At 42.6% G+C, this 23125-nt stretch overlaps 2 protein-coding genes across 2 annotated transcripts in view; one reads left to right on the top strand and one right to left on the bottom strand.

Annotated features, from left to right (window-relative positions):
- The window catches only part of DDX31 (DEAD-box helicase 31), a 42943-nt gene extending 38858 nt beyond the window's left edge, over positions 1-4085 (top strand). The window contains 1 exon segment of the mRNA XM_070759547.1: positions 3919-4085. Coding sequence (XP_070615648.1) covers positions 3919-4085 — 167 coding nt within the window.
- Positions 4086-6501: 2416 nt separating this feature from the next.
- Positions 6502-23125, bottom strand: part of BARHL1 (BarH like homeobox 1) — a 24899-nt gene continuing 8275 nt past the window's right edge. The window contains exons 2-3 of the mRNA XM_070758182.1: positions 19571-19793; positions 6502-6796 (exon numbers count right to left, since the gene is read on the bottom strand). Of these exons, the coding sequence (XP_070614283.1) occupies positions 6502-6796; positions 19571-19793 (518 nt within the window). The remainder of the gene's footprint in view (positions 6797-19570; positions 19794-23125) is intronic.

The following is a 23125-nucleotide window of genomic DNA, read 5'->3' as shown; positions in this document are numbered from 1 at the left end:
TTTTAGCTTATGTAGTTTTTTAAATTAATTAGGTTTGTCTTTGTATTTACTGTTTTATATTATATGCTGTGAGCTGCCCCGAGTCTTCGGAGAAGGGCAGCATACAAATCTAATTAATAATAATGATGATGATGATGATACTACTACTACTACTACTACTACTACTACTACTAATAATAATAATAATAATAATAATAATAATAATAATCCTGAATGGTTGGATCATGGAGAAGGAGGTGCGCGAGCTTTTTTCTCCAGCTTTGAAACTTCTTTCGATGCCCCTGCAAAAACCGATATTTTACCAGAATAATTTGGCCTTCTGCTTGGAAAGAAAAAGGGTGGGGGGAGAGAAAGAAAAGGGGGGGGGGGGTTGGAACTGAACTGGCAAAAGAAAACTTGCTGCTCTTTTAAAAAGGCTCGCCATCCATCTGCCACCTTCCCAAGATGGAGAGTGGGAGAGAGAGAGAGAGAAGGGAGGGTGAAATCTGGAAAAAAAAAACCCAACACCCTGAAAACTCCCGGAGACCAGCTGGCGAGGAGAAAGTGGCTGAAGACAGATGAGAAATACATTCTTGGCCCCCCCTTCCAAAAAAAAAATGTTTCCATAATTATTAAAAGGGAGAGATGTCCATTGAGATTTGCCCAAGCGTTAATTTACAGCCATTATCCTGTTTGTGTTAATAATTCACCCAGCAAAAGGTTGGGAAATGAGGTGGGGGCAACATCGCCCTTAAAGCTTCTCTCATCCTGGGTTAGGGGGGGTTTTTTTGGTTTCCAAAGAGGTGGGGGCTTGAGTGAGGAGAGGGGAGAAGGGACCCCCCCCAATTTATTCATTCATTGATTAATTATTTAAATTTATAAGCCGCCCAATTCCTTCCGGACTCAAGGAGTTAGAAAGAGAAGATTGATGGCAGAAAAAGACCTCCTGGTCCATCTAGTCTGCCCTTATACTATTTCCTGTATTTTATCTTAGGATGGATCTATGTTTATCCCAGGCATGTTTAAATTCAGTGACTGTGGATTGACCAACCATGTCGGCTGGAAGCTTGCTCCAAGCATCTACTACTCTTTCAGTCAAATAATTTTTTGTCACGTGGCTTCTGATCTTTCCCCCAACTAACCTCAGATTGTGCCCCCTTGTCCTTGTGTTCACTTTCCTATTAAAAACACTTAAACCCTCCTGAACCTTATTTAACCCTTTAACTTATTTAAATGTTTCAATCGTGTCCTCCCCTTTCCCTTCTGTCCTCCAGACTCTACAGATGGAGTTCATGAAGTCTTTCCTAATAAAAGTTTTATGCTTAAGACCCTCCACCATTCTTGTAGCCCATCTTTGGACCCGTTCAATTTGATCCATGTCTTTTTGTAGTTGAGGTCTCCAGAACTGAACACAGTATGTGTTCCAAATAACAGCCAAGAAATAAATCAGAGTCCAAACCTTGGCCTTCTGCCAAGTTCCAATTTATTGACAGAGTCAGGTTAGTTACGAACTGTAGCCCACCCAATACTAACTTTTCTTACACTTCCCCACCCAAGTTAAGCTTCATCCTTCGCCCCCAACACCCACATCATGTGGACCACTCCGGTTCTCTCCATGCCCGCGGTTCTCCCCTATACTTCCGGCTGGTGCTGAGCAAAGGATGACCTTGAATCTTCTGGAAAGCATGTGTTGTGGCTAGTACTTTTCTCTCTCGTGCAACCACCCCTCCCCAATTCCCACAGTACTATTCTACATGTGGCAGGACAAAGTCTCATTAAAAAAAAAATGAAATGAAAGAGAGAAACAACGCTCTTGAAATGGGCTGAGCTGCGGCAAAATATTTCTCCCATCCGGGAGGACAGTGGGACGGATGGACAGATGGACATTCCTCTTGCAAAAACTCCTTTGGGTTTTTCAACTCCCTTTGATGTTTCCACCAGATTTTCCCGCTAGTAAAAAATCAAAAGGCTTCACAAAAGACCCCCCTCTGTTTGTAAAGAAGTTTATTTCCACATTAAAAAAAAGGAGAGCGAGAGAGAAAGAGAGAGAGAGGGTGTTTTTTTTAATCTGAGCTCTTCTAAAGCAGAAATCATCTCCCCCCACCACTTTCCATTATAAAATCCAAAAAACAAAGAGAATCCCACAGTGGTTACAGACTTAACAAGATGCACTTACACAAATACATCCTTGGTGGGTGGGGGGAGTGGGGGTTTCACCATAAATAATATACTTTTGTGCACACAGCTATTTACAACGGCGACGACAACAACAAAAAAGAAACACACATTTTTAAAAAAAAAAAAGAAGGAACATCATCTTGAAAAATCCTTGCCTTAGCATAAAATGACTTTCTTCTTTTTTACAGTAGACTAAGATACAATCTCTATGGGTTTTTGTTCTCCTGGCGAGAGAAAGTTGGGATTTGTTCCACAGGCAAACGCCCGTCTGTAATAAATAAATAAATAAAGTAATAAATAAATAGATAGATAGATAGATAGATAGATAGAAAGAAAAAAAGAAAGAGAAAGAAAGAGAAAGAAAGAAACAAAGAAAAGAAAGAAAAGATAGGAAGGAAGGAAAGGAAGAAAGAAAGAAAGAAAGAAAGAAAAAGAAAAGATAGGAAGGAAGGAAGAAAAGGAAGAAAGGAAGAAAAAGAAAGAAAGAAAAGATAGGAAGGAAGGGAGAAAAAACAGAAAGAGAAAAAGATAGGAAGGAAGGAAAAAAAGAAAGAAAGAAAAGATAGAAAGGAAGGAAGGAAGAAAGAAAAAGAAAAGATAGGAAGGAAGGAAAAAAAGAAAGAAAAGATAGGATATATTTTGTTTAGTCTTGGCTAAAAGACACCAAAACCACAGAGTGGACATTCAAAATAACATGAGTAGATGTGGCCTTTAAAGGAAAATGAGCTGTAGGTCTAAGGAAAGAAATAATTGCGCATACTGGCACGAAGTTATGGGAAGAATTGGAGGATTCGTGGAATAAAAATGGGCAGAAGAAGGCTTTCTTTTTTTTAATGAATTTAGTTCTCCCACCTTGGTTTAAAACTGAGTTCTAAATGTCATTATCCCAGCTCAACCCGCGCAAGAGAAATTTCGGCAATTTTTCTGCGTTCGTGCATGCGTGGATTTTATTTTTATTTTTTTGCTGCCATGCATGCATGGAAGCAAAAAGAAATCGCCGAAATCTCGCATGCACGCAAAATATCGCTGGGACGCGAATGCATACACCAATTCCCATTTTCTATCTGTGTTTAGTGTGGCCTGTACCGTACGTAGGTAACGATGGGAAGAATCTAAGTTCGCGAATCCCAAAGGTGCATTTTTTCAAGAGGCAATTGGATTTTCTTGAGTTTTCTTTGAAGGCGTTTTGCTTCTCATCTGGGAGGCTTTTTTGACTCTGACTGGATGGTGGGGAAGGGAAGGATTTATACTCCTTGAAGACAGTTAGTCATTTGCATCCCTTTAGTAAGTCACTGAGGCTACTTGGGATCCTTAGAACAGTATTTCCCAAACTTGGCAACTTGAAGACATTTGGACTTCAACTCATGCTTCAACGAATGCTTGCTGGGGACCTCTGGGAGTTGAAGTCCAGATATCTTCAAGTTGTCAAGGTTGGGAAACCACTTCCTTAGAACACAGACAAAATCTCCAAGTGGCCTTTGGAGTGAAACGATGCAAATGACCAGCAGCCTTCAAGGAGTGTAAATCCTTCCATTCTTCAACATCCCATCAGAGCAGAAGAAACTTCTCGGATGGGAAAGGAAAAGTCTTCAGAGAAAAAAACCAGAAACTCCAGTTATGCCTCTTGAAAAAAGCACCCTTTGCAACAACCATGGCTTGGATGACTTAGAAGCTCCACAGATATTTAGATTCTAGAACATTTTTAGATCCCTGCCCCTGGATCCAGAACTGGCAAATGTCTAGGTCTGGTATGGTATCTAGATGCCACCTACAAAAACCCCATCGGGCCAGTCGATAGCAGGAACGATCGGACGCCCTCCTTGATGGGCCTAGAACGTTGTAGAGCAGATCTGGAACCCTTTTCCGAAGCCACCGAGAACCAGCTGCTTCTACAAGATCTGGAAGTCCCAAAGTTGATCCCAAATTGAATTCCCTTCTCTGGTTTTTCCCCCCACTGAAATCGGAATAACCATCTTTTCAAACCATCTCGTCTTGATGGAATGAGATTCGTCCGTTTATCGGTAGAGAATCGGCACGCCTTTTCCCTTGACCCACATTTAATAGCAGGATTGTTTGGTGTGTGTGTTTGTGTTTGTTTAGTGTTTGCATTTCCTTTCTTTCTCTCTCTCTCTCGCTTTCTGCAAACAGCGCACAATCGGGCATCGTGGTTCCCATCTGGGGATTTAACGCAGTCGACCCCCCCTTGAAGAGAGCAGTAAGGAAGTAAGCAAGATTTATTCGTGCTTTGAGACGCCTAGAACCTATCAGGGCTCACTCTCAAGTAGATATACACACACAGACACACACACAATGACTGTGAAGCTTCTGAGTCTATCCAGCATGTGCTTTGAAATCTTTTTATTATTACAGTGGTACCTCTACTTACGAACTTAATTCGTTCCGTGACCAGGTTCTTAAGTAGAAAAGTTTGTAAGAAGAAGCAATTTTTCCCATAGGAAAACCACAGGGAGGGTGGAGGCCCTGTTTCCTCCCAGGAGATTCCTAGAGAGGCTCCATGGAGGCTTCTCCCCGCCTTTTCCGGCCCTGTTTCCTCCCAGGAGATTCCTAGAGAGGCCCCACGGAGGCTTCTCCTCACCTTTTCCGGCCCTGATTCCTCCCAGGAGATTCCTAGAGAGGCCCCCACGGAAGCTTCTCCCTGCCTTTTCTGGCTCTGTTTCCTCCCAGGAGATTCCTAAAGGCCCCACGGAAGCTTCTCCCCCGCCTTTTCTGGCCCCTGTTTCCTCCCAGGAGATTCCTAGAGAGGACCCACGGAGGCTTCTCCCTGCCTTTTCCGGTTACAGTTTCAAAGGGCTTGTAAGTGGAAAATGGTTCTTGAGAAGAGGCAAAAAAAAATTCTTGAACACCCGGTTCTTATCTAGAAAAGTTCATAGGTAGATAGAGGTACCACTGTATTATTATTATTATTAGTATTATTATTATTGTCCTACTTCCATTGCATTGCCAACCCTACTCTACGATGAAAATAGCACTCAGGATTTGCAATTCCTAAAAGAAAATTCATCCATCATTGTTTAGTTGCTTTGCCAGAAGGATGACCTATGAAAGAGCAGAGCTGGGGGGGTTGTCTTATTTCCCCCCCCCCCTGCAAAATGGGAAGGGAGCCAAGACACTTTTAAGGGCCTAAGAAAGTGAGCCAAGGAGCCAACCGGAAGAGGAAAAGGCCACCAGGCCCTGTAAACTCTAGAAAATCAATACTCGGTGCCATTGAAGATTCCTAAAGAAAAAATATTTCTTTTTTTTAGCAGACTCCCTAGAACAGGTTGCAAACTTGTGATTTTGCAAAATAAACCACCTACATACCGGAAATGTCAAAAAAGGGGTTTTTTCCCCCCAATGGGTCACTTTCTAGGAAATTTTGGGCTATCTATGAACCTTATTATTATTTTTGACGGTGTTGGCTGGGGATGTCTGGAGTTGGGAACCCAGCAAGGGCAGACTGGGAGAAAAGGATGCTACTTGTATCTTCTCTGTAGTATGGGGTTGAATTCCAACCCCAAGTGCCAAATTTGGGGATTGCTGAATGGACCCCTGATTCACACACTAGGCAGAGCTACCTGGTTTGTACAACTCATTCAACCCCCAAAGAATTGAACCAAGTTTGCATCTCTTTAAAATGTGGTCCAAAGACAGCTGGCACGTCCTTTGGGGTAATAGTCCAGCAAGGCCAGAATGAGAGAAAAGGATGCTAGTTCTAACTTCTCCGTAGTGTGGAGTTGAATTCCAACCCCAAGTGCCAAATTTGGGGATTGTTGAATGGACCCCTGATCCACACACTAGGCAGGGCTACTCAGTTCACACAACTCATTAACCAAGTTTGCATCTCTTAAAAACCTGGTCGAAAGCACCACGGGCACATCTCTTGGGGTAGTAGTAGACAGGAAGATGGCAAAACCCAGGATTCACCTTCTAAACCCGGTTTAGAACTCACTCAATCCAAGAAGGGGCTGCCCAATAAGCAGGGAAATAAACCACGATAGGAAAAAATAAAAAGGTGGGGGAAATATATATCTGATGCCAGAGGCTGGTTTTCTGAAAAGTGCCAGGGACAAGGTTGGTTTTTTTTTTTTTTTGCAGCATCCTGGGTTGGTTGGGAAAGGGGGTTAGGAAGAAAGGCGGGTCGTGGGGATGCCTCGAAGGTCGAGATGCGTGCAGACCCCTCCCCGCCTCCTTCCTCCCCCTTTTCCTCCCCTCCCTCCCTCCCCCACAACCAACCACCCCCTTTGCAGAGTCAATCCGGCTCGGGGAAGCGGAGGGGAGGGCGCGCCGCGTTCCCACACATCTCCCTGAAGCGAATCCCGGGTCGGGGTGGGGGCAAGGTCCCGCTCACCGCGGCTGGGCGGCTCTGGGGAGGACGCCGGCCAGCGGGGGCAGAGGCGGCGGGGGCTCGCTGCCCCCTTGCAGTCCGTGGATGAGGATTCGAGGCACCAGAGGCCGCTGGAGCGCCGGAGGAGGCGCGCTGGGTCCCCGGTACAGGTAGAGCGCGGCGCCGGGATCCAAGTTGGAGACCAAACTCTGCGGGTAGAAGTAGGGCGAAGGGAACATCCGTTGCAAGGCGGAGTAGTTGCCCGCCTCGGCTAGCAGCTCCAGCCCCACCGCCGTTTGCCTCTTCCACTTGGTCCTGGAGATGGAGGGGAGAGAAAGAGAGAAAACGGGGTTCAAAGGGGGTTTCCTGCCCGAGCAGAGTGGGTTGGACTAGAAGACCTCTTAAGGTCCTTTCCAACTCTTTGTTATTTTATTTATTTAGACTAGCATAGAGGATAGACTGTTACCCAAGCAGGAGATCTGGGGAATCCAGAGCACCATACCATGGTATTTCGAGACTGAAGGATGCCAATGTATTTATTTATTTAGAATAGAACAGAATAAAATTCTTTACTGGCCAAGTGTGATTGGACACACCAGGATACAAATCTAATAAATACAAATCCTGTGTACAAATACAATGTCCTATCCATCAAAAATACAAATACATGATACAAATCTAATAAATAATAATAATAATTTGTCTTTGGTGCAGATGCTCTCAGTGTACATAAAATATCTTTCTTTCCATTTGTCGAGAAGAGAAGATAGAATAGAATAGAATAGAATAGACTTCTTTATTGGCCAAGTGTGATTGGACACACGAGGAATTTGTCTTTGGTGTAGATGTTCTCAGTGTACATAAAATATCTTTCTTTCCATTTGTCGAGAAGAGAAGATAGAATAGAATAGAATAGAATAGAATAGAATAGAATAGACTTCTTTATTGGCCAAGTGTGATTGGACACACGAGGAATTTGTCTTTGGTGTAGATGTTCTCAGTGTACATAAAATATCTTTCTTTCCATTTGTCGAGAAGAGAAGATAGAATAGAAAAGAAAAGATAGAATAGAGTAGAATAGAATAGAATAGAATTCTTTATTGGCCAAGTGTGATTGGACACACAAGGAATTTGTCTTTGGTGTAGATGCTCTCAGTGTACATAAAATATCTTTCTTTCCATTTGTCGAGAAGAGAAGAGAAGATAGAATAGAATAGAATAGACTTCTTTATTGGCCAAGTGTGATTGGACACACGAGGAATTTGTCTTTGGTGTAGATGTTCTCAGTGTACATAAAATATCTTTCTTTCCATTTGTCGAGAAGAGAAGATAGAATAGAAAAGAAAAGATAGAATAGAGTAGAATAGAATAGAATTCTTTATTGGCCAAGTGTGATTGGACACACAAGGAATTTGTCTTTGGTGCAGATGCTCTCAGTGTACATAAAATATCTTTCTTTCCATTTGTCGAGAAGAGAAGAGAAGATAGAATAGAATAGAATAGACTTCTTTATTGGCCAAGTGTGATTGGACACACGAGGAATTTGTCTTTGGTGTAGATGTTCTCAGTGTACATAAAATATCTTTCTTTCCATTTGTCGAGAAGAGAAGATAGAATAGAAAAGAAAAGATAGAATAGAATAGAATAGAATAGAATTCTTTATTGGCCAAGTGTGATTGGACACACAAGGAATTTGTCTTTGATGTAGATGCTCTCAGTGTACATAAAATATCTTTCTTTCCATTTGTCGAGAAGAGAAGAGAAGAGAAAAGAGTAGAATAGAATAGAATAGAATAGAATAGACTTCTTTATTGGCCAAATGTGATTAGATACAATAAATTTGTCTTTGATGCAGATGCTCTCAGTGTACATAAAAGAAAAGAGACATTTGTCAAGAATTAAGAGGTGCAACACTTAATGATTGTCACAGGGGTCAAATAAGCCATGAGGAAAAAATCCATATTAATATAAATCGTAAGGATGCAAGCAACAAGTTACAGTAGTGCAGATTTAGTAAATAGTTTGATAGTGTTGAAGGAATTATTTGTTTAGCAGAGTGATGGCATTCCGGGGGAAAAATTGTTCTTGTATCTAGTTGTCTTGGTGTGCGGTGCTCCATAGCGACATTTGGAGGGTAGGAGTTTGATGCGAGGGGTCAGTAAATATTTTCACAGCCCTCGTTTATTTATTTATTGTAGTCCAGTTTGTATGCTGCACTTCTCCAGCGAACTCGTCTTGCAGGACCAAACAAATACAAAATCTTAAGAACCCCAAATGTTAAAAGACCACTAATCCAAAATTCATCCAGTACCGCTAACAGACTACCAGCCGGATCAGAGTGTTAAGGCTCAATGGCCCGCTGTTTTTGGGTTGTAAAAGAGGGCGAAGCTAAACTGAAGGAATGTTTCACTTAACCAACATTTAGTGAAGTAAATCTGTCAGAATTTGATTTTGATTTGATTTGATTTGATTTGATTTGTATGCCGCCCCTCTCCGTAGACTCCGGGCGGCTAACAACAGTAGTAAACAGCATATGACAATCCAATATAAACAGTTAAAAACCCTTATTGTAAAACCAAGCATACATACAGACATACCATGCATAAAATTGTAAAGGCCTAGGGAGAAAGAATATCTCAGTTCCCCCATGCCTGGTGGCAGAGGTGGGTTTTAAGAAGCTTACGAAAGGCATGGAGGGTGGGAGCAATTCTAATCTCTGGGGGGAGTTGGTTCCAGAGGGCCGGGGCCGCCACAGAGAAGGCTCTTCCCATGGGTGCCGCCAAGCGACATTGTTTAGTTGACGGGACCCGGAGAAGACCCACTCTGTGGAACCTAACTGGTCGCTGGGATTCGTGCAGTAGAAGGCGGTCTCTGAGAATTCCCAGTCTCTTGTTCTCTAGCCTGGTGTTCTAACCACCACAACAAACTGCCTCTCTTTCTTAGAGTAGCTTTTCTTAAAATTGGTTCTGTCTGGCCGGATCAATTATGTAGAAAGCCAAGTCATGCTGGAAACATTGGTCGAAGCAAAAGTATTATTATTTACACAAAGTCCAGCAGGAAATAAGTGAGTTCTAAGGCAGTGATGGCGAACTGTTTTTTCATTGGGTGCCGGAAGACCGTGGATGCATGCTATTGCGCATGCCCGAGTGCCCACGCCCATAATTCAGTGCCTGTGAAGGGTGAAAACAGCTTCCCCTGCCCATTTGGAGGCCCTCTGGAGTCCGGAAATGGCCTGGTTCCCAACTTCTGGTGGGGCCAATAGGCTCGTGTTTCACCCTCCCTGTTGTGGTTAGCTCTGGCCCAGCTCCTGCCCCAAGGACTGTGGATGTGGAGGAGACATCCACATGCTGCAGGCCTGTTTTTCCCCCAGTGGAATCTGATGATGAAGGCTCCTCTGACCAAGAAGACATGAGTGACAGGGAGGAGGAGAGTGGGGCAGACAGCTCAGAAGGAGATCAATTCTCTAGCTCCTGCTTGGATTCAGAACAAGAGTTAATGATACAGCCACGCATGCGGAGAGCGATGCATAGGCAGCAACAACTGAGAGATTATTATCAAAGAAAATGAGGCCCCCTGTGGTTGGGTGGGGCTGTGGTCATGAGTGAGGCTGCTATAAAGAGCAGCCTGTGGGTTTGGCCATTGTGGAGGATTATCTGATCGTTGTGTTTCGTGACTGCTTTACTGATTTGACCTTTTGTGTGCTGATTTTCCCCCACTTTGAAACTAAACCAGAGCAAAGTGTGTTTCACTTTGTGAAAGAAGAAGGACTGTGAATTGCCTCACAGCTGCAAGCTAAGTATCACAGAACTGATAAGGGACTTGTACAAATTACCAGTTTGTTTGGAGACCAGGGCTCTTTGTTATACCAAAAGAATGCTTAGTTTATTTGGATTTTTGGTATAAAAAACATTGTTTTGAATTTTCAAACATGTGTGTGTCTGAAATTTGTACCTGTGAATTTTCGGGAGGACTCTACCAGAGAGCTCGATAGAATACTCCCCAGGCTCCAAAGGCTTCCCTGGAGCCAGGGGAGGTAAAAATGCCCTCCCTGATCCCTCCGGAGGCTCTCTGGAAGCCAAAAACGCCATCCCAGAGTCTCTGTGCGAGCCAAAATTAGCTGGCCAGCAGACACATGCACGTTGGAGCTGAGCTAAGGTAACGGCTCACGTGCCAGCACATATGGCTCTGCATGGTACCTGTACCATAGGTTCGCCATCACTGTTCTAAGGCATTTCAGGCTGACAGTGTTCCCATCTATGGAACATAGACCGGTTTTAGGCGAACTGGTGCAGGAAACTTGCCCCCGTTTCATTGAACTGGTAATGAGCCACCCCGAGTCCACGGAGAGGGGCGGCATACAAATCCAATAAACATAGAAACATAGAAGACTGACGGCAGAAAAAGACCTCATGGTCCATCTAGTCTGCCCTTATACTATTTCCTGTATTTTATCTTAGAATGGATCTATGTTTATCCCAGGCATGTTTAAATTCAGTCCCTGTGGATTTACCAACCACGTCTGCTGGACGTTTGTTCCAAGGATCTACTACTCTTGCAGTGAAATAATATTTTCTCACGTTGCTTCTGATCTTTCCCCCAACTAACCTCAGATTGTGTCCCCTTGTTCTTGTGTTCACTTTCCTATTAAAAACACTTCCCTCCTGAACATTATTTAACCCTTTAACATATTTAAATGTTTCGATCCTGTCCCCCCTTTTCCTTCTGTCCTCCAGACTCTACAGATGGAGTTCATGAAGTCTTTCCTGATACGTTTTATGCTTAAGACCTTCCACCATTCTTGTAGCCCGTCTTTGGACCCGTTCAATTTTGTCAATATCTTTTTGTAGGTGAGGTCTCCAGAACTGAACACAGTATTCCAAATGTGGTCTCACCAGCGCTCTATATAGTGGGATCACAATCTCCCTCTTCCTGCTTGTTGTACTTCTAGCTATGCAGCCAAGCATCCTACTTGCTTTTCCTACCTCTCGACCACACTGCTCACCCATTTTGAGACTGTCAGAAATCACTACCCCTAAATCCTTCTGAATGAATGAATGAATGAATGAATGAATGAAAGATGGCTGGCTTGCCATGCCTCCAAACCCTTCCTTGGTTCCCGCTGCTCGAAAACGGCTGGCGATGAACCCTCTGCACATGCACAAGGGCTTCTGCCCACGCGCAGAGCGTCAGAACCTGGATGTAATGTGTGTGAGTGTAGAGAGCATACCCGCCTAAAGAGCGCTCTTCCAACACAACCCATGCGCTTTAAAACTGGCAGGGAAGGGAAGAGAAACCCAGCAGGTCGCAAAAGAGGATCATGTGACCCGGAAACAGTCATAGGTACAAGCCAGTTGCCAAGCTTCCGAATTTTGATCACGTGACTGTGGGGTGTCAGAAATAAATTTAGTCCTTGCGGTAATATTACAACACAAGAAAATGGTCTCTAACCATAGGAAATGCTGATATAAGCCATCATCCGTATGTAATCGTGGGTTTTGCTAAATTGTGCTGCAACCCGATTGGCTGTAACGTATCTACAAGGAGTAACACCCTTGCATGGATGTGGTTTGTGCTGGGTGGTTTGTGCTGGGTGGATTGTAGTAAGTGGTTTGTTACAGTAGTTGGTGGTTTAGTGCTTAGTGGTTTGTGGGTGGTTGCAATGGTGGATGGAATAGTAGTGTATGAGAATATTGTGATAGTATTTAGAGAAGCATTTTTCTAAGAAGAAAAGTAAAATATATTTTTACAAGAAAGCGCGCTGCAGTGTGTTTCATTGAAGACTTCAATTAGGTATAGTTGTGAACTGTGGCTAGTTTGTTTGTTTGTTGATTTGATTTGATTTGATTTGTATGCCGCCCCTCTCCGGAGACTCGGAGCGGCTAACAGCAACAATAAAACAGTGTACAATAGTAATTCAATACTAAAAACGATTAAAAACCCATTAATATAAAAACCAGACATACATACAGACATACCATGCATAAATTGTAAAGGCCTAGGAGGGAAGGAATATCTCAATTCCCCCATGCCTGACGGCAGAGGTGGGTTTTAAGGAGCTTACGAAAGGCAAGGAGGGTGGGGGCAATTCTAATCTCTGGGGGGAGTTGGTTCCAGAGGGCCGGGGCCGCCACAGAGAAGGCTCTTCCCCTGGGTCCCACCAAGCGACATTGTTTGGTTGACGGGACCCGGAGAAGACCCACTCTGTGGGACCTGACTGGTCGCTGGGATTCGTGCAACAGAAGGCGGTCCCTGAGATAATCTGGTCCGGTGCCATGAAGGGCTTTATAGGTCATAACCAACACTTTGAATTGTGACCAGAAACTGATCGGCAACCAATGCAGACTGCGGAGTGTTGGTGTGACATGGGCATATTTGGGAAAGCCCACGATTGCTCTCGCAGCTGCATTCTGCACGATCTGAAGTTTCCAAACATTGCTTCCCCATGTGCAAAACTCTCCCCCAACAATGCGCCTGCACAACCACACTTGATACAGAACAAACGCTGAAGAAGCCTTCGCGACAGAACCTCCAGGGGTCAAGGCGGTCTACCTGCAGGTGAAACCAGGTGCAGTTCCCACTTCAAAGGGCCCGCTGTTCCGGGCAGTGTTGGGTTCTGGATTAGTTTGCCACCGTTTTCCACGTGCAATTGCACCCATGCGCAGAAGCATCCTGGGAGGGGTGGGCGGAGTGTGCTAGGCAGGTGGGTGGAGCCTATTCACTGCTACTGGCTCTAAGAACTGTAGCTAGTTTATTTTTATATTTATTTATTTATTTGTTCATTTGTCCAATACACAAATACATAGGAAGAAAAATAGACATGTAGTAATATATATAAGGGTAAAGTGAACTTAGAGGAGAGGATATATGAAAGGAAGAAAATATATAAGATAAGTGAGAGAAAGGAAAGACAATTGGACAGGGGAGGAAAGGCACACCAGTGCACTTATGTACGCCCCTTACTGGCCTCTTAGGAACCCGGAGAGGTCAATTGTGGAGAGTCTAAAGGAGAAATGTTGGGGATTAGGGGTTGACACAATTGAGTCCAGCCTTCGCAAAACTCTCCCCCAACATAGAGTTGATGTGTCGAAAAAAAAACCCAGTCCCGAGTTCAGCGTCCCTTCTAACTTTAAATCTTTAAGGGAAGGGTTGTAAATTGGAGGACTTATCTGTTTGGTCTCTCCAGGTTCTAACTCAAGCAATGTTTGATCTCTTGCCCTCTCTCTCATCCCTAAACGAACTGGTTGCAAGTTGGGTCTGGAGAAGGAAGCACCTCTGAAATGGACTGTTAAGGAAGACCATGGGATTCAAGTCCCCCCTCCTTTCCTCTCCATTCTACCTGCTCCAGGTAAACGCAGGGGCCTAACCACCTCACAGACAATGAGCAAACCACACACCACCGAAAGCCTTTGGAGTCAAGTAGCCCATAATCCTTGCCTTTCACCTTTTCCGCCTAGGAGCAATTCCGTCTCTCTTTCCCCCTCCCAGTAAATTATTCATCCTCACCATAATTGTGTAATTACTGTAACTGCCCTTAATTATTGATGCCCAAAGCATCAATTGGGATATATTATTAATAGCCCAGCGATGCGCTGTTGTGTCTTTAGCGGGGGAAAAACAACAGATTTCTTTCTTTTTTTTTTCGTTCTCACCCACGCAAATCAAACAGTTGGCTCTCCTTCCTCCTCCTCCTTCTCTTCCTATTCTTCTTCTTCTCCTTCCTCTTCTCCTTCCTCCTCTTCTCCTTCTTCTTCCTCTTTCTATTCTTCCTCTTCTCCTTCATCCTCCTCTTCCTCCTCCTGTCCTTTCTCCTCTCCTTCTTCTTCCTCTTTCTATTCTTTCTCTTCTTCCTCTTCCTTGCCCTCCTCCTCTCCTTCCTCCTCCTCCTTTTCCTCCTCCTCCTTTTCCTCCTCTACTTTTTCCTCTTCCTCTTTCTATTCTTCCTCATCCTTCCTTCGCTTCCTCTTCTCCTTCCTCCTCTTCCTCTCCTCTCCTTTCTCCTCCTCTGTTTCCTCCTCTTCCTCTGTTTCCCCTCCTCTCCTCTCCACTTCCTCTTCCTATTCTTCCTCCTCCTCATCCTTCTCTCCTTCTTCCTCTTCCTCTCCTCCTCTCCTTTCTCCTCCTCTGTTTCCCCCTCCTCTCTGCTTCCTCTTCCTATTCTTCCTCCTCCTCCTCCTCCTCCTCTCCTTCTTCTTTCTATTCTTCTTCCTCCTTCCTCTCCTCCTCCTTCCTCTTCTCCTTCCTCCTCCTCCTCTCCTTCTTCCTTTTCCTCTTTCTAATCTGTTTTGCCAACTCAGAATGCAAAAAAATGGGTGAGTTTTCTCACCACCGGTCTCTGTTTTTCACATTTTTATTAATAACCCAGTTAATTAATAGCTTAGCTTTTCCAAACAGCCTCATTCGCACAGCTTGCTCTATCCTGGTTTACTGAAACTTCCCCCAAGGTGCTGGGTTCACACAAACCCTGGTGGACAAAGCCACACGGCCTGAGTGTGCATTCACAGGTCAGCCCACACCTCACACTAACAAACCAGGTTAGGGGGGTCATCGCTGCGGCACAAGCTAACCCCACTTTCAAATTGTGTTTAAGCCCAGGGAAACCTTGGCCTAGCTCCTCCAAAACCCAGCAAGTCAGGTAATTTTTATCTTCTTCTTTCCCGACTGCTTTTTCGAGACAGAAGGTGAAATGACCTCTGGACGGTTCCTGCCTCTTTGTTCAAATTCTCCCAGCTTGCTCCGGTAACCCTTAGCAGGGGCCAGCATCTTGAATTCAATTTGCTCTCTAGGCTTGCAATTATCACCAAGATGATGGCTTAAAGGAGGAAGGGGGTGGGGGTGGGGATAAGGGATCAAAAGCTGTGATTGGGGAGAGCCAGTTAAAAAGACATCATTCACATCTGTATTTCTGTGTTTCTCTGTCTGTCTGTCTTCGATCTGATTGTTTGTCAACAATTGATTGTTCCCTCACTGCTTATTTATACCCTATGACAATCATTAAATTGTACCTCATGATTCTTGACAAATGTATATTTTATTTTATGTACAATGAGAGTTTCTGCATCAAAGACAAATTCCTTGTGTGTCCAACCACACTTGGCCAATAAAGAATTCCTATTCTATTCTATTCTATTCTATCCTATCCTAGTCTAGTCCAGTCTAATTCTATTCTCCCTTCCCTTCCATTCTATTCTATTCTTGACAAATGTATATTTTCTTTTATGTACAATGAGAGTTTCTGCATCAAAAACAAATTCCTTGTGTGTCCAATCACACTTGGCCAATAAAGAATTCTATCCTATCCTATCCTATCCTAGTCTAGTCTAGTCCAGTCTAATTCTATTCTCCCTTCCCTTCCATTCTATTCTATTCTTGACAAATGTATCTTTTCTTTTATGTACACTGAGAGCATCTACACCAAAGACAAATTCCTTGTGTGTCCAATCACACTTGGCCAATAAAGAATTATATTCTATTCTACTCAACTATACTGTATCTATTCTATTCTTTCACTCCAACATCTATCCTATCCTATCCTATTCTCGATCTATCATAAATCTATCCATCTGTTTATCTAATCTATCTATCTATCTATCTATCTATCTATCTATCTATCTATCTACCCAACCTACCTACCTACCTACCTACCTACCTAATCTACCTATCTACCTACCTACCTATCTATCTACCTACCTATCTATCTATCTACAGATCTATCTATCTATCTATCTATCTATCCATCCATCCATCCACCCACCCACCCACCCATGCATCCATCCATTTCTATCTCTGTCTGTCTGTCTGTCTGTCTGTCTATCTGATCAATAACCCAATTAATTAATTAATTAATTAATTAATTAATTAATTATTTAGATTTGTATGCCGCCCCTCTCCGCAGTAATGTAATTGGGTTATTGATCCTTTATCCTAAGTTGGCACAAAACATTTATTCTTATTCAGCATCATAATAGCACTTAGTAACAGTACTTATATACCGCTTTGCAGTGCTTTTCCAGCCCTCTCTAAGCAGTTTACAGAGTCAGCCTCTTGCCCCCAACAATCCGGGTGCTCATTTGAACGACCTCGGAAAGGATGGAAGGCTGAGTCAACCATGAGCCTCTTCAGGATCAAACTCCTGGCTGTGGGCAGAGGCAGTCTGCAATGCTGCATTACAATGAGAACAGAGTTGGCCTTCTCCAGGTCCCTCGACCTATACAATGTCGTTTGGTGGGACCCAGGAGAAGAGCCTTCTCTGTGGCGGCCCCGACCCTCTGGAACCAGATCCCCCCGGAGCTTAGAACTGCCCCCACCCTCCTTGCCTTTTGTAAAGTTCTTAAGACCCATCTCTGCCGTTAGGCATGGGGGAACTGAGACATCTCCCCGGGGCCTATACAGTTTATACATGGTATGTTTGTGTGTATGTTTGCTTTTAATAATGGGGGTTTTAGCGTTTTTTAAATTATTAGATTTGTTCTTATATTGTCTTTGTTATTGTTGTGAGCCACCCCGAGTCTACGGAGAGGGGCGGCATACAAATCTAATAAATAATAATAATAATAATAATAATAATAATAATAATAATAATAACAACAACAACAACACGGCAGAAGAGAAGTAAACATATTTACACAACCCACACCAAATTATATGCAACTCTTCTGCAGGGCTATGACAGTGGCCTCATAAAGGCATGTCCAATTCCCCTCGTTGTGATTGTGGTGCTGATACACAAACTATGAAACACATTGTGCAAGATTGCCCACAACGTGCGTTCTCTGGTTGCCTAGAACGAAGCAAAACCAGAACCGTACATTAACCAAAGTGGCCAGCTGCATTCACACGTCAGATTCCTGCCAGGCCTGATAATAACAACCATGATCAAAACTACACGTAATTAAAACCAAGCAAGACCTTCCATTCTACAACCTCATCAAAAATAAAGATCTAACAGTAGGATAGAAATTTCTATTTACGATGTTGAAACCATACACAAGTGAGTCACTAGATATCAACAACGGGATAAAACTTCAGTTTTAGATGTTGAAATTCTTCCTATATAAACCAATGACCACAAAAATACCAGTAATTAACAGAAATTCAACACGTCTATAAAGGCTCCGAGATATGATAGTCAACAAAGAGGTTGACTTGTCTTTAGTGTATATATGCACAGTTTCCTTCTATTTTAGTTTCTTCTTTCTCTTTTCTTCTTCTTTTCTTTCCTCCTCTCTTCTTTAACTCTTCTTTACTTCTACTTTTTTATTTTTCAAAGTGTTGTACTGTTCTCTCTTTTCTATTCAATTAAGACATTAACTACCTATTGTGATAGAGGCTCAGTGCAAAAATTATATATCTGTATTTGTTTTTATATTCCTCATGCTCAAATTTCTCTCTTGTGATTTGTACATGTAGACACATATACATATTGTGGTGTGGTTCTTTCTTCAATAAAGAAACTATTATTTTTTTTAAAAAACTAAGCAAGATCTAAACTAATCAAAATCCATTTAATCAAGATCAAAACTAATCAAGATTTTTTTAAAAAATAGCCCAGGATTGACACAAATTTAAGACTAAAACTAATCAAAACCTAAATTACGGTAACCAGAATTTCTTGATTAAAAAAACCCTTGTCCTCACCAAGTCTGCAGCCAGATTGTGGGTTTCCCCTAAACAAATGCCTTTCTTCCCCAATCAGAATAGGAGCCTGGTGTAATTCCAAAACTGGCTCCAGTGTCAAGGGTTCAGTGTAATCTAAAAGCTTGCAAAATAGCCGCCAAGCTGCGGGTGGATTTGACCTTCTTCGAAATATTTCAGCACCGTTTTGAGATTGATAATTATTTTCATTCCTTGCCTGATTTCATTTGCTTTTTAAGCAGGGCTTGGAGATCAAGTGACTTTTATTAAAAATAAAAATAAAAACCCTTAGCGCAAGAGAGAAACCATCTACACACTCCAGATGTCTACACAGAAGTAAGCTTCATTGAATTCAAGAGGATTTACTCCATATTGGGAATATTTACAGTTACAACAGAACACGGCTGGACTTTAAAATGTTTTTTTTAAAAACTGCATTTCCACCACAGCCATAAAAATTACATTGTAGGAAATGGCACAAACGTCCATTATTCTTGATATACACCTCTAGCTGCAATTACCTCTCCTGGTTTTTCCTACAATTTGCAGAAGTTAATATGTTTTCTTCCTTCCCCAAAAGCCAAGCCAACTTGACCCTACCTAGATTCACCTACTCGCATTTCAACAAGAACCAGCCAGCAACTGTACTGTTGGGTTGAGCATAACCAGGTTAATGGAACTCAGGTGGAAGGAAAGAAGGAAGGAAAGGAAAAGAAAGGAAGAGAGGGAGGGAGAAAAGAAGGAAGGGAGGAAAGAATGGAAGGAAGGAAAGGAAAAGAAAGGAAGAGAGGAAGGGAGGAAGGAAGGAAGGAAAGGGAAAGGAAGGAAAGAAGGAAGGAAGGAAAGGAAAAGAAAGAAAGGAAGTAAGGAAAGAATGGAAGGAAGGAAAGGAAGAATGAAAGGAAAGAAGGAAGGAAAGGAAAATAAAGGAAGATAGGGAGGGAGGGAGGGGAGGAAAGAAGGAAGGAAAGAAAGGAAGGAAGGAAAAGAAAAGGAGGAAGGAAGGAAAGGAAAAGGGAGGAAGGGAGGAAGAGCTGATTTCGAATTCGTAGATGAAGAATGTAGAGTTTTGAAAGAAAAAATAGAAGGGGGAAAAACAGGAGCAGAAGGAACCGAGGGATTCAATTCACGGATTAAGACGAAGGCGCCCTCTAACTAAACTCTCTCTAACCCAACTCGCTTCTTTGCAAACGGGAACTACACACCACCCCTTGACCCCGCTTTCACCATTGCAAGGGCAACTTTTTAATCCTTCCGACAGGCTTTCTCGGCGCCCCGATCCCTTTTCTCGAAAGGAGCCGATCGGAACCATTGGAGACCGGCCCAGACGGACGGTGAGAAGAAAGCCCAGCCGATGCCAAAGGGAGCCGAGCCTTAACCCGAATTCGTGCGCTCTGCGCTCTCTCTCCTCTCCCCCCCTCTCCCTCCTTCGTGCCCCCGCGTCTCTTTCTCGCTTACCTTCTGTTCTGGTACCAGGTTTTGACTTGGGTGTCGGTGAGGTTGAGGGAGGCGGCCAGCTCCATCCTGTCTTGCACGCTGAGATATTTCTGCCTCTCGAAGCTGCGCTCGAGCTGCGCCAGCTGGTGATCGGTGAAGGCGGTGCGGGCTTTGCGCGGTTTCTTCAGCCGCACCGGGGGGCTTTCTCGGGAGCTGGAGATCTCCCGGTCGCCTTCTTCCTTCACTGGGGCCGGGAGAGAAAAGGGGGAGGAGAATGGATCCCCGGGCGGCGTTTTGGGGGAAGCAAAAAGAAAGGAAAGGAAGGGTGGGAAGGAAAGAGAAAAGAAAAGAGAGAAAAGAAGGAAAGGAAAAGGAGGAAGAAAAAGGAAAGAAAGAAAGGAAAGGATGGGAAGGAAAGGGAAAAGAGAAAAGAAAGGAAGGAAAGGAAAAGAGGGAAATGAAAGAAAAATGAAAAGGGAAGAAAAAGGAAAGAGTGGGAGAAAGAAAAGGAAGGAACAGGAAGGAAAGGAAAGGATGGGAAGGAAAGAAAAAAGAAAAGAGAAAGGAAGGAAAGAAAAAGAGGGAAAGGAAAGGGGGAAGATAAAAGAGTGAGAGAAAGAAAGGGAAGGAAAGGAAAGGATGGGAAGGAAAGAAAAAAGAAAAGAGAAAGGAAGGAAAGAAAAAGAGGGAAAGGAAAAGGGGAAGATAAAAGAGTGAGAGAAAGAAAGGGAAGGAAAGGAACGGGTGGGAAGGAAAGAAAAAAGAAAAGAGGAAAAGGAAAAGGTGGAAGAAAAAGAAAAGAAAAAAGGAAAGGAACAGAAAGGAAAGGGTGGGAAGGAAAGAGAAAGGAAGGAAAGGAAAAGTAGGGAAATGAAAGAAAAATGAAAAGGGAAGAAAAAGAAAAGAATGAGAGAGAGAAGGAAAGGAAAGGAAAAGGTCAGAAGGAAAGAAAAGAGAGAAGGGAAAGAGAGAAAAGAATGAAAGGAAAAGAGGGAAAGGAAAGGAAAATAAAAGGGGGAAGAAAAAAAAGAGGGAGAAAAAGAAAGGGAAGGGAAAGGAAGCGGGTCAGTAGATGAAGGGGAAGAGAATGAGAAGGGCGAAGAAAGAGAAAGAAAGGAAAGAAAACGACAGGATAAAAGACAAATCGAAAGAAGATAGAAAAGGAGTTAAGAATGGTAAGGAAGGATAGGAGAAAAAGAAAGTGTGGAAGAGAGATGAGAAAGGTTTAAAAGAAAGAAGGGGGAAAGGAAAAAGAAAAGGGAAAGAAAGGAAGGAAGGAAGGAAAACACTTTTCACAGGAAGAAGGATAAAGCTGTCCATCAGCCTCTGTGAATCTACCATGCGTAATTCTCCATGTCCAAAAACATCCCATTGCTGTTTACTCAGGAGTAACTTTCCTTCTCTCCTAAAACATTTATGCACATAAAACCATTGGCTTCTCCACCCCCCTCCAAAAATCCCACCTCAAAACTTAGATTTATCCAGAAGTATGCCCCAGAGGAAAATGGGCATTGTAGTCCAATAGAATTAAAACTGGTGAGAAAAAATTAAGCTTTGCCCGTTTCAAAAATATAATCAAAAGCAACTGTAAAGTGATACACACACACACACACACACACACACACACACACACACCAAAAGAACCCCAGGCACCAACACAACCCACAGCACTGCCTCACGCCACGTTTTACACACAGTGGCAACAGCCCAAACATATTCCTTTCCTTTCATTTGCAACCTTTGTCATTAAATAATAATCGGACGATCAATTATTAAACAATTAATAGATGTAATAATCAGCCCAGCCAGAGCACGAATCCTTTCCCTCCTGTCGCTTTCTGCACGGAATCCTCTGGGGTTTATTTGATGTCCTGAATGTAAAATCGGCATAAATAATAGACCTTATTTTGGAAAAAAAACCAGCAAGGTGGTGGAGGAAGGAGAGAGGGGCTTTTTTTAAAAAAAGTTGGTTTTTCTCCAGGGATGCACTGAAAATCCACCTATACATTTTACCCTTTAGAGAGAGAGAGAAAAAAGAAAAGAAAAGAGAGAAGGGAAAGAGAGAAAAGAATGAAAGGAAAAGAGGGAAAGGAAAGGAAAATAAAAGGGGGGAGAAAAAGAAAAGAGTGAGAGAAAGAAAGCGAAGGAACAGGAAGGAAAGGGTACATATATAAATATATACAATAAGGCCGAAATAGATCTATCCTAGTCTCCCTTAATTTTCAAATTCAGCCAAAAAACATGTGACATACATACATATATATATATATATATATATATATATATATATATATATATACACATATATATATATATATATATATATATATATATATATATATATATATATATATATATCATATATCATATATAATATATATATATATGTGTGTGTGTGTGGTGTGTATGATGTTTTTTGCCAACAGAAATATGTATGTATGTATGTATGTATGTATGTATGTATGTATGTATGTATTGCTTAAAAAAATAAAGGGAACACTTAAACAACACTAGTGTACTAGTATGTTTTGCTGAGTGAATGGTGATGAATGTTTAAAATCATATTAGAGTTTTCAAAGTCTTTTTCCGCCATATTAATTGGATTTTTAGATATGTATTTGTTAGATTGTTTCTGATAGGTTGTGAGCCGCCCCGAGTCCTCCGAGAGGGGCGGCATACAATTCCAATTAATAAAATAATAAGTAAACACAGTATAACCTCCAATTAAATCAAACTTCTGTGAAATCAACACGGATTGACAATCAATTTCACCTGCTGTTGTGCACATTCGACTTTGTGCAGAACCAAGTATTCGAGGAGAATATTTCATTCATTCAGATCTAGGGTGTGTTCTTTGAGGGTTCCCTTGAGAAGAGAAGAGCAGCAAAGAGGATTAGGGGGCTAGAGGCAAAAACACACAAAGAATGGTTGCAGGAACTGGGTAGGTCCTGGTTTGATGAAAAGAAGGACTACAGGAGACATGATAGCATCTTCCAATATCTCAGAGGGTTGGCACAAAGAAGAGGGACTTGACTTCTACCCAGTTCCATCTTTGTGATCTGCATTAATGCAGGTAGTTTCTTGTAATTATTATTTCTTCGTCCTTCTTTTGTTCTTCTTCTTGTTCTCCTCCTCGTCCTTCTTTTCTTCTTCTTCTCCCTCCTCCTCCTCCTCCTCCTCCTTCTTATTCTTCTTCCTCCTTCTCCTTTTTCTTCTTCCTTCTCCTCCTCCTTCTTTTCTTCTTCCTTCTCCTCCTCCTTTTCTTCCTCCTCCTCCTCCTTTTCTTCTTCCTTCTCCTCCTCCTTCTTTTCTTCTTCTTTCTTCTTCCTTGTTGCTGTTGTTGTTTTTCTTCTTCCTCTTCTTCTTCTCCTTCTTCTTTTCGTCTTCCTTCTCCTCCTCCTTCTTTTCTTCTTCCTCCTCCTCCTCCCTTTTCTTCTTCCTCCTCCTCCTCCTTTCCTTCTTCCTTCTCCTCCTCCTTCTTTTCTTCTTCTTTCTTCTTCCTTGTTGCTGTTGTTGTTTTTTCTTCTTCCTCTTCTTCTTCTCCTTCTCTTCTTCTTTCTTTTCTTCTTCCTTCTT

Source organism: Erythrolamprus reginae, chromosome 8 (assembly GCF_031021105.1).
Source record: "Erythrolamprus reginae isolate rEryReg1 chromosome 8, rEryReg1.hap1, whole genome shotgun sequence".
NCBI classification, from domain to species: domain Eukaryota; kingdom Metazoa; phylum Chordata; class Lepidosauria; order Squamata; family Dipsadidae; genus Erythrolamprus; species Erythrolamprus reginae.
The sequence above is the reverse complement of the archived record's forward strand: the minus strand, read 5'-3'. Positions and strand labels throughout refer to the sequence as shown.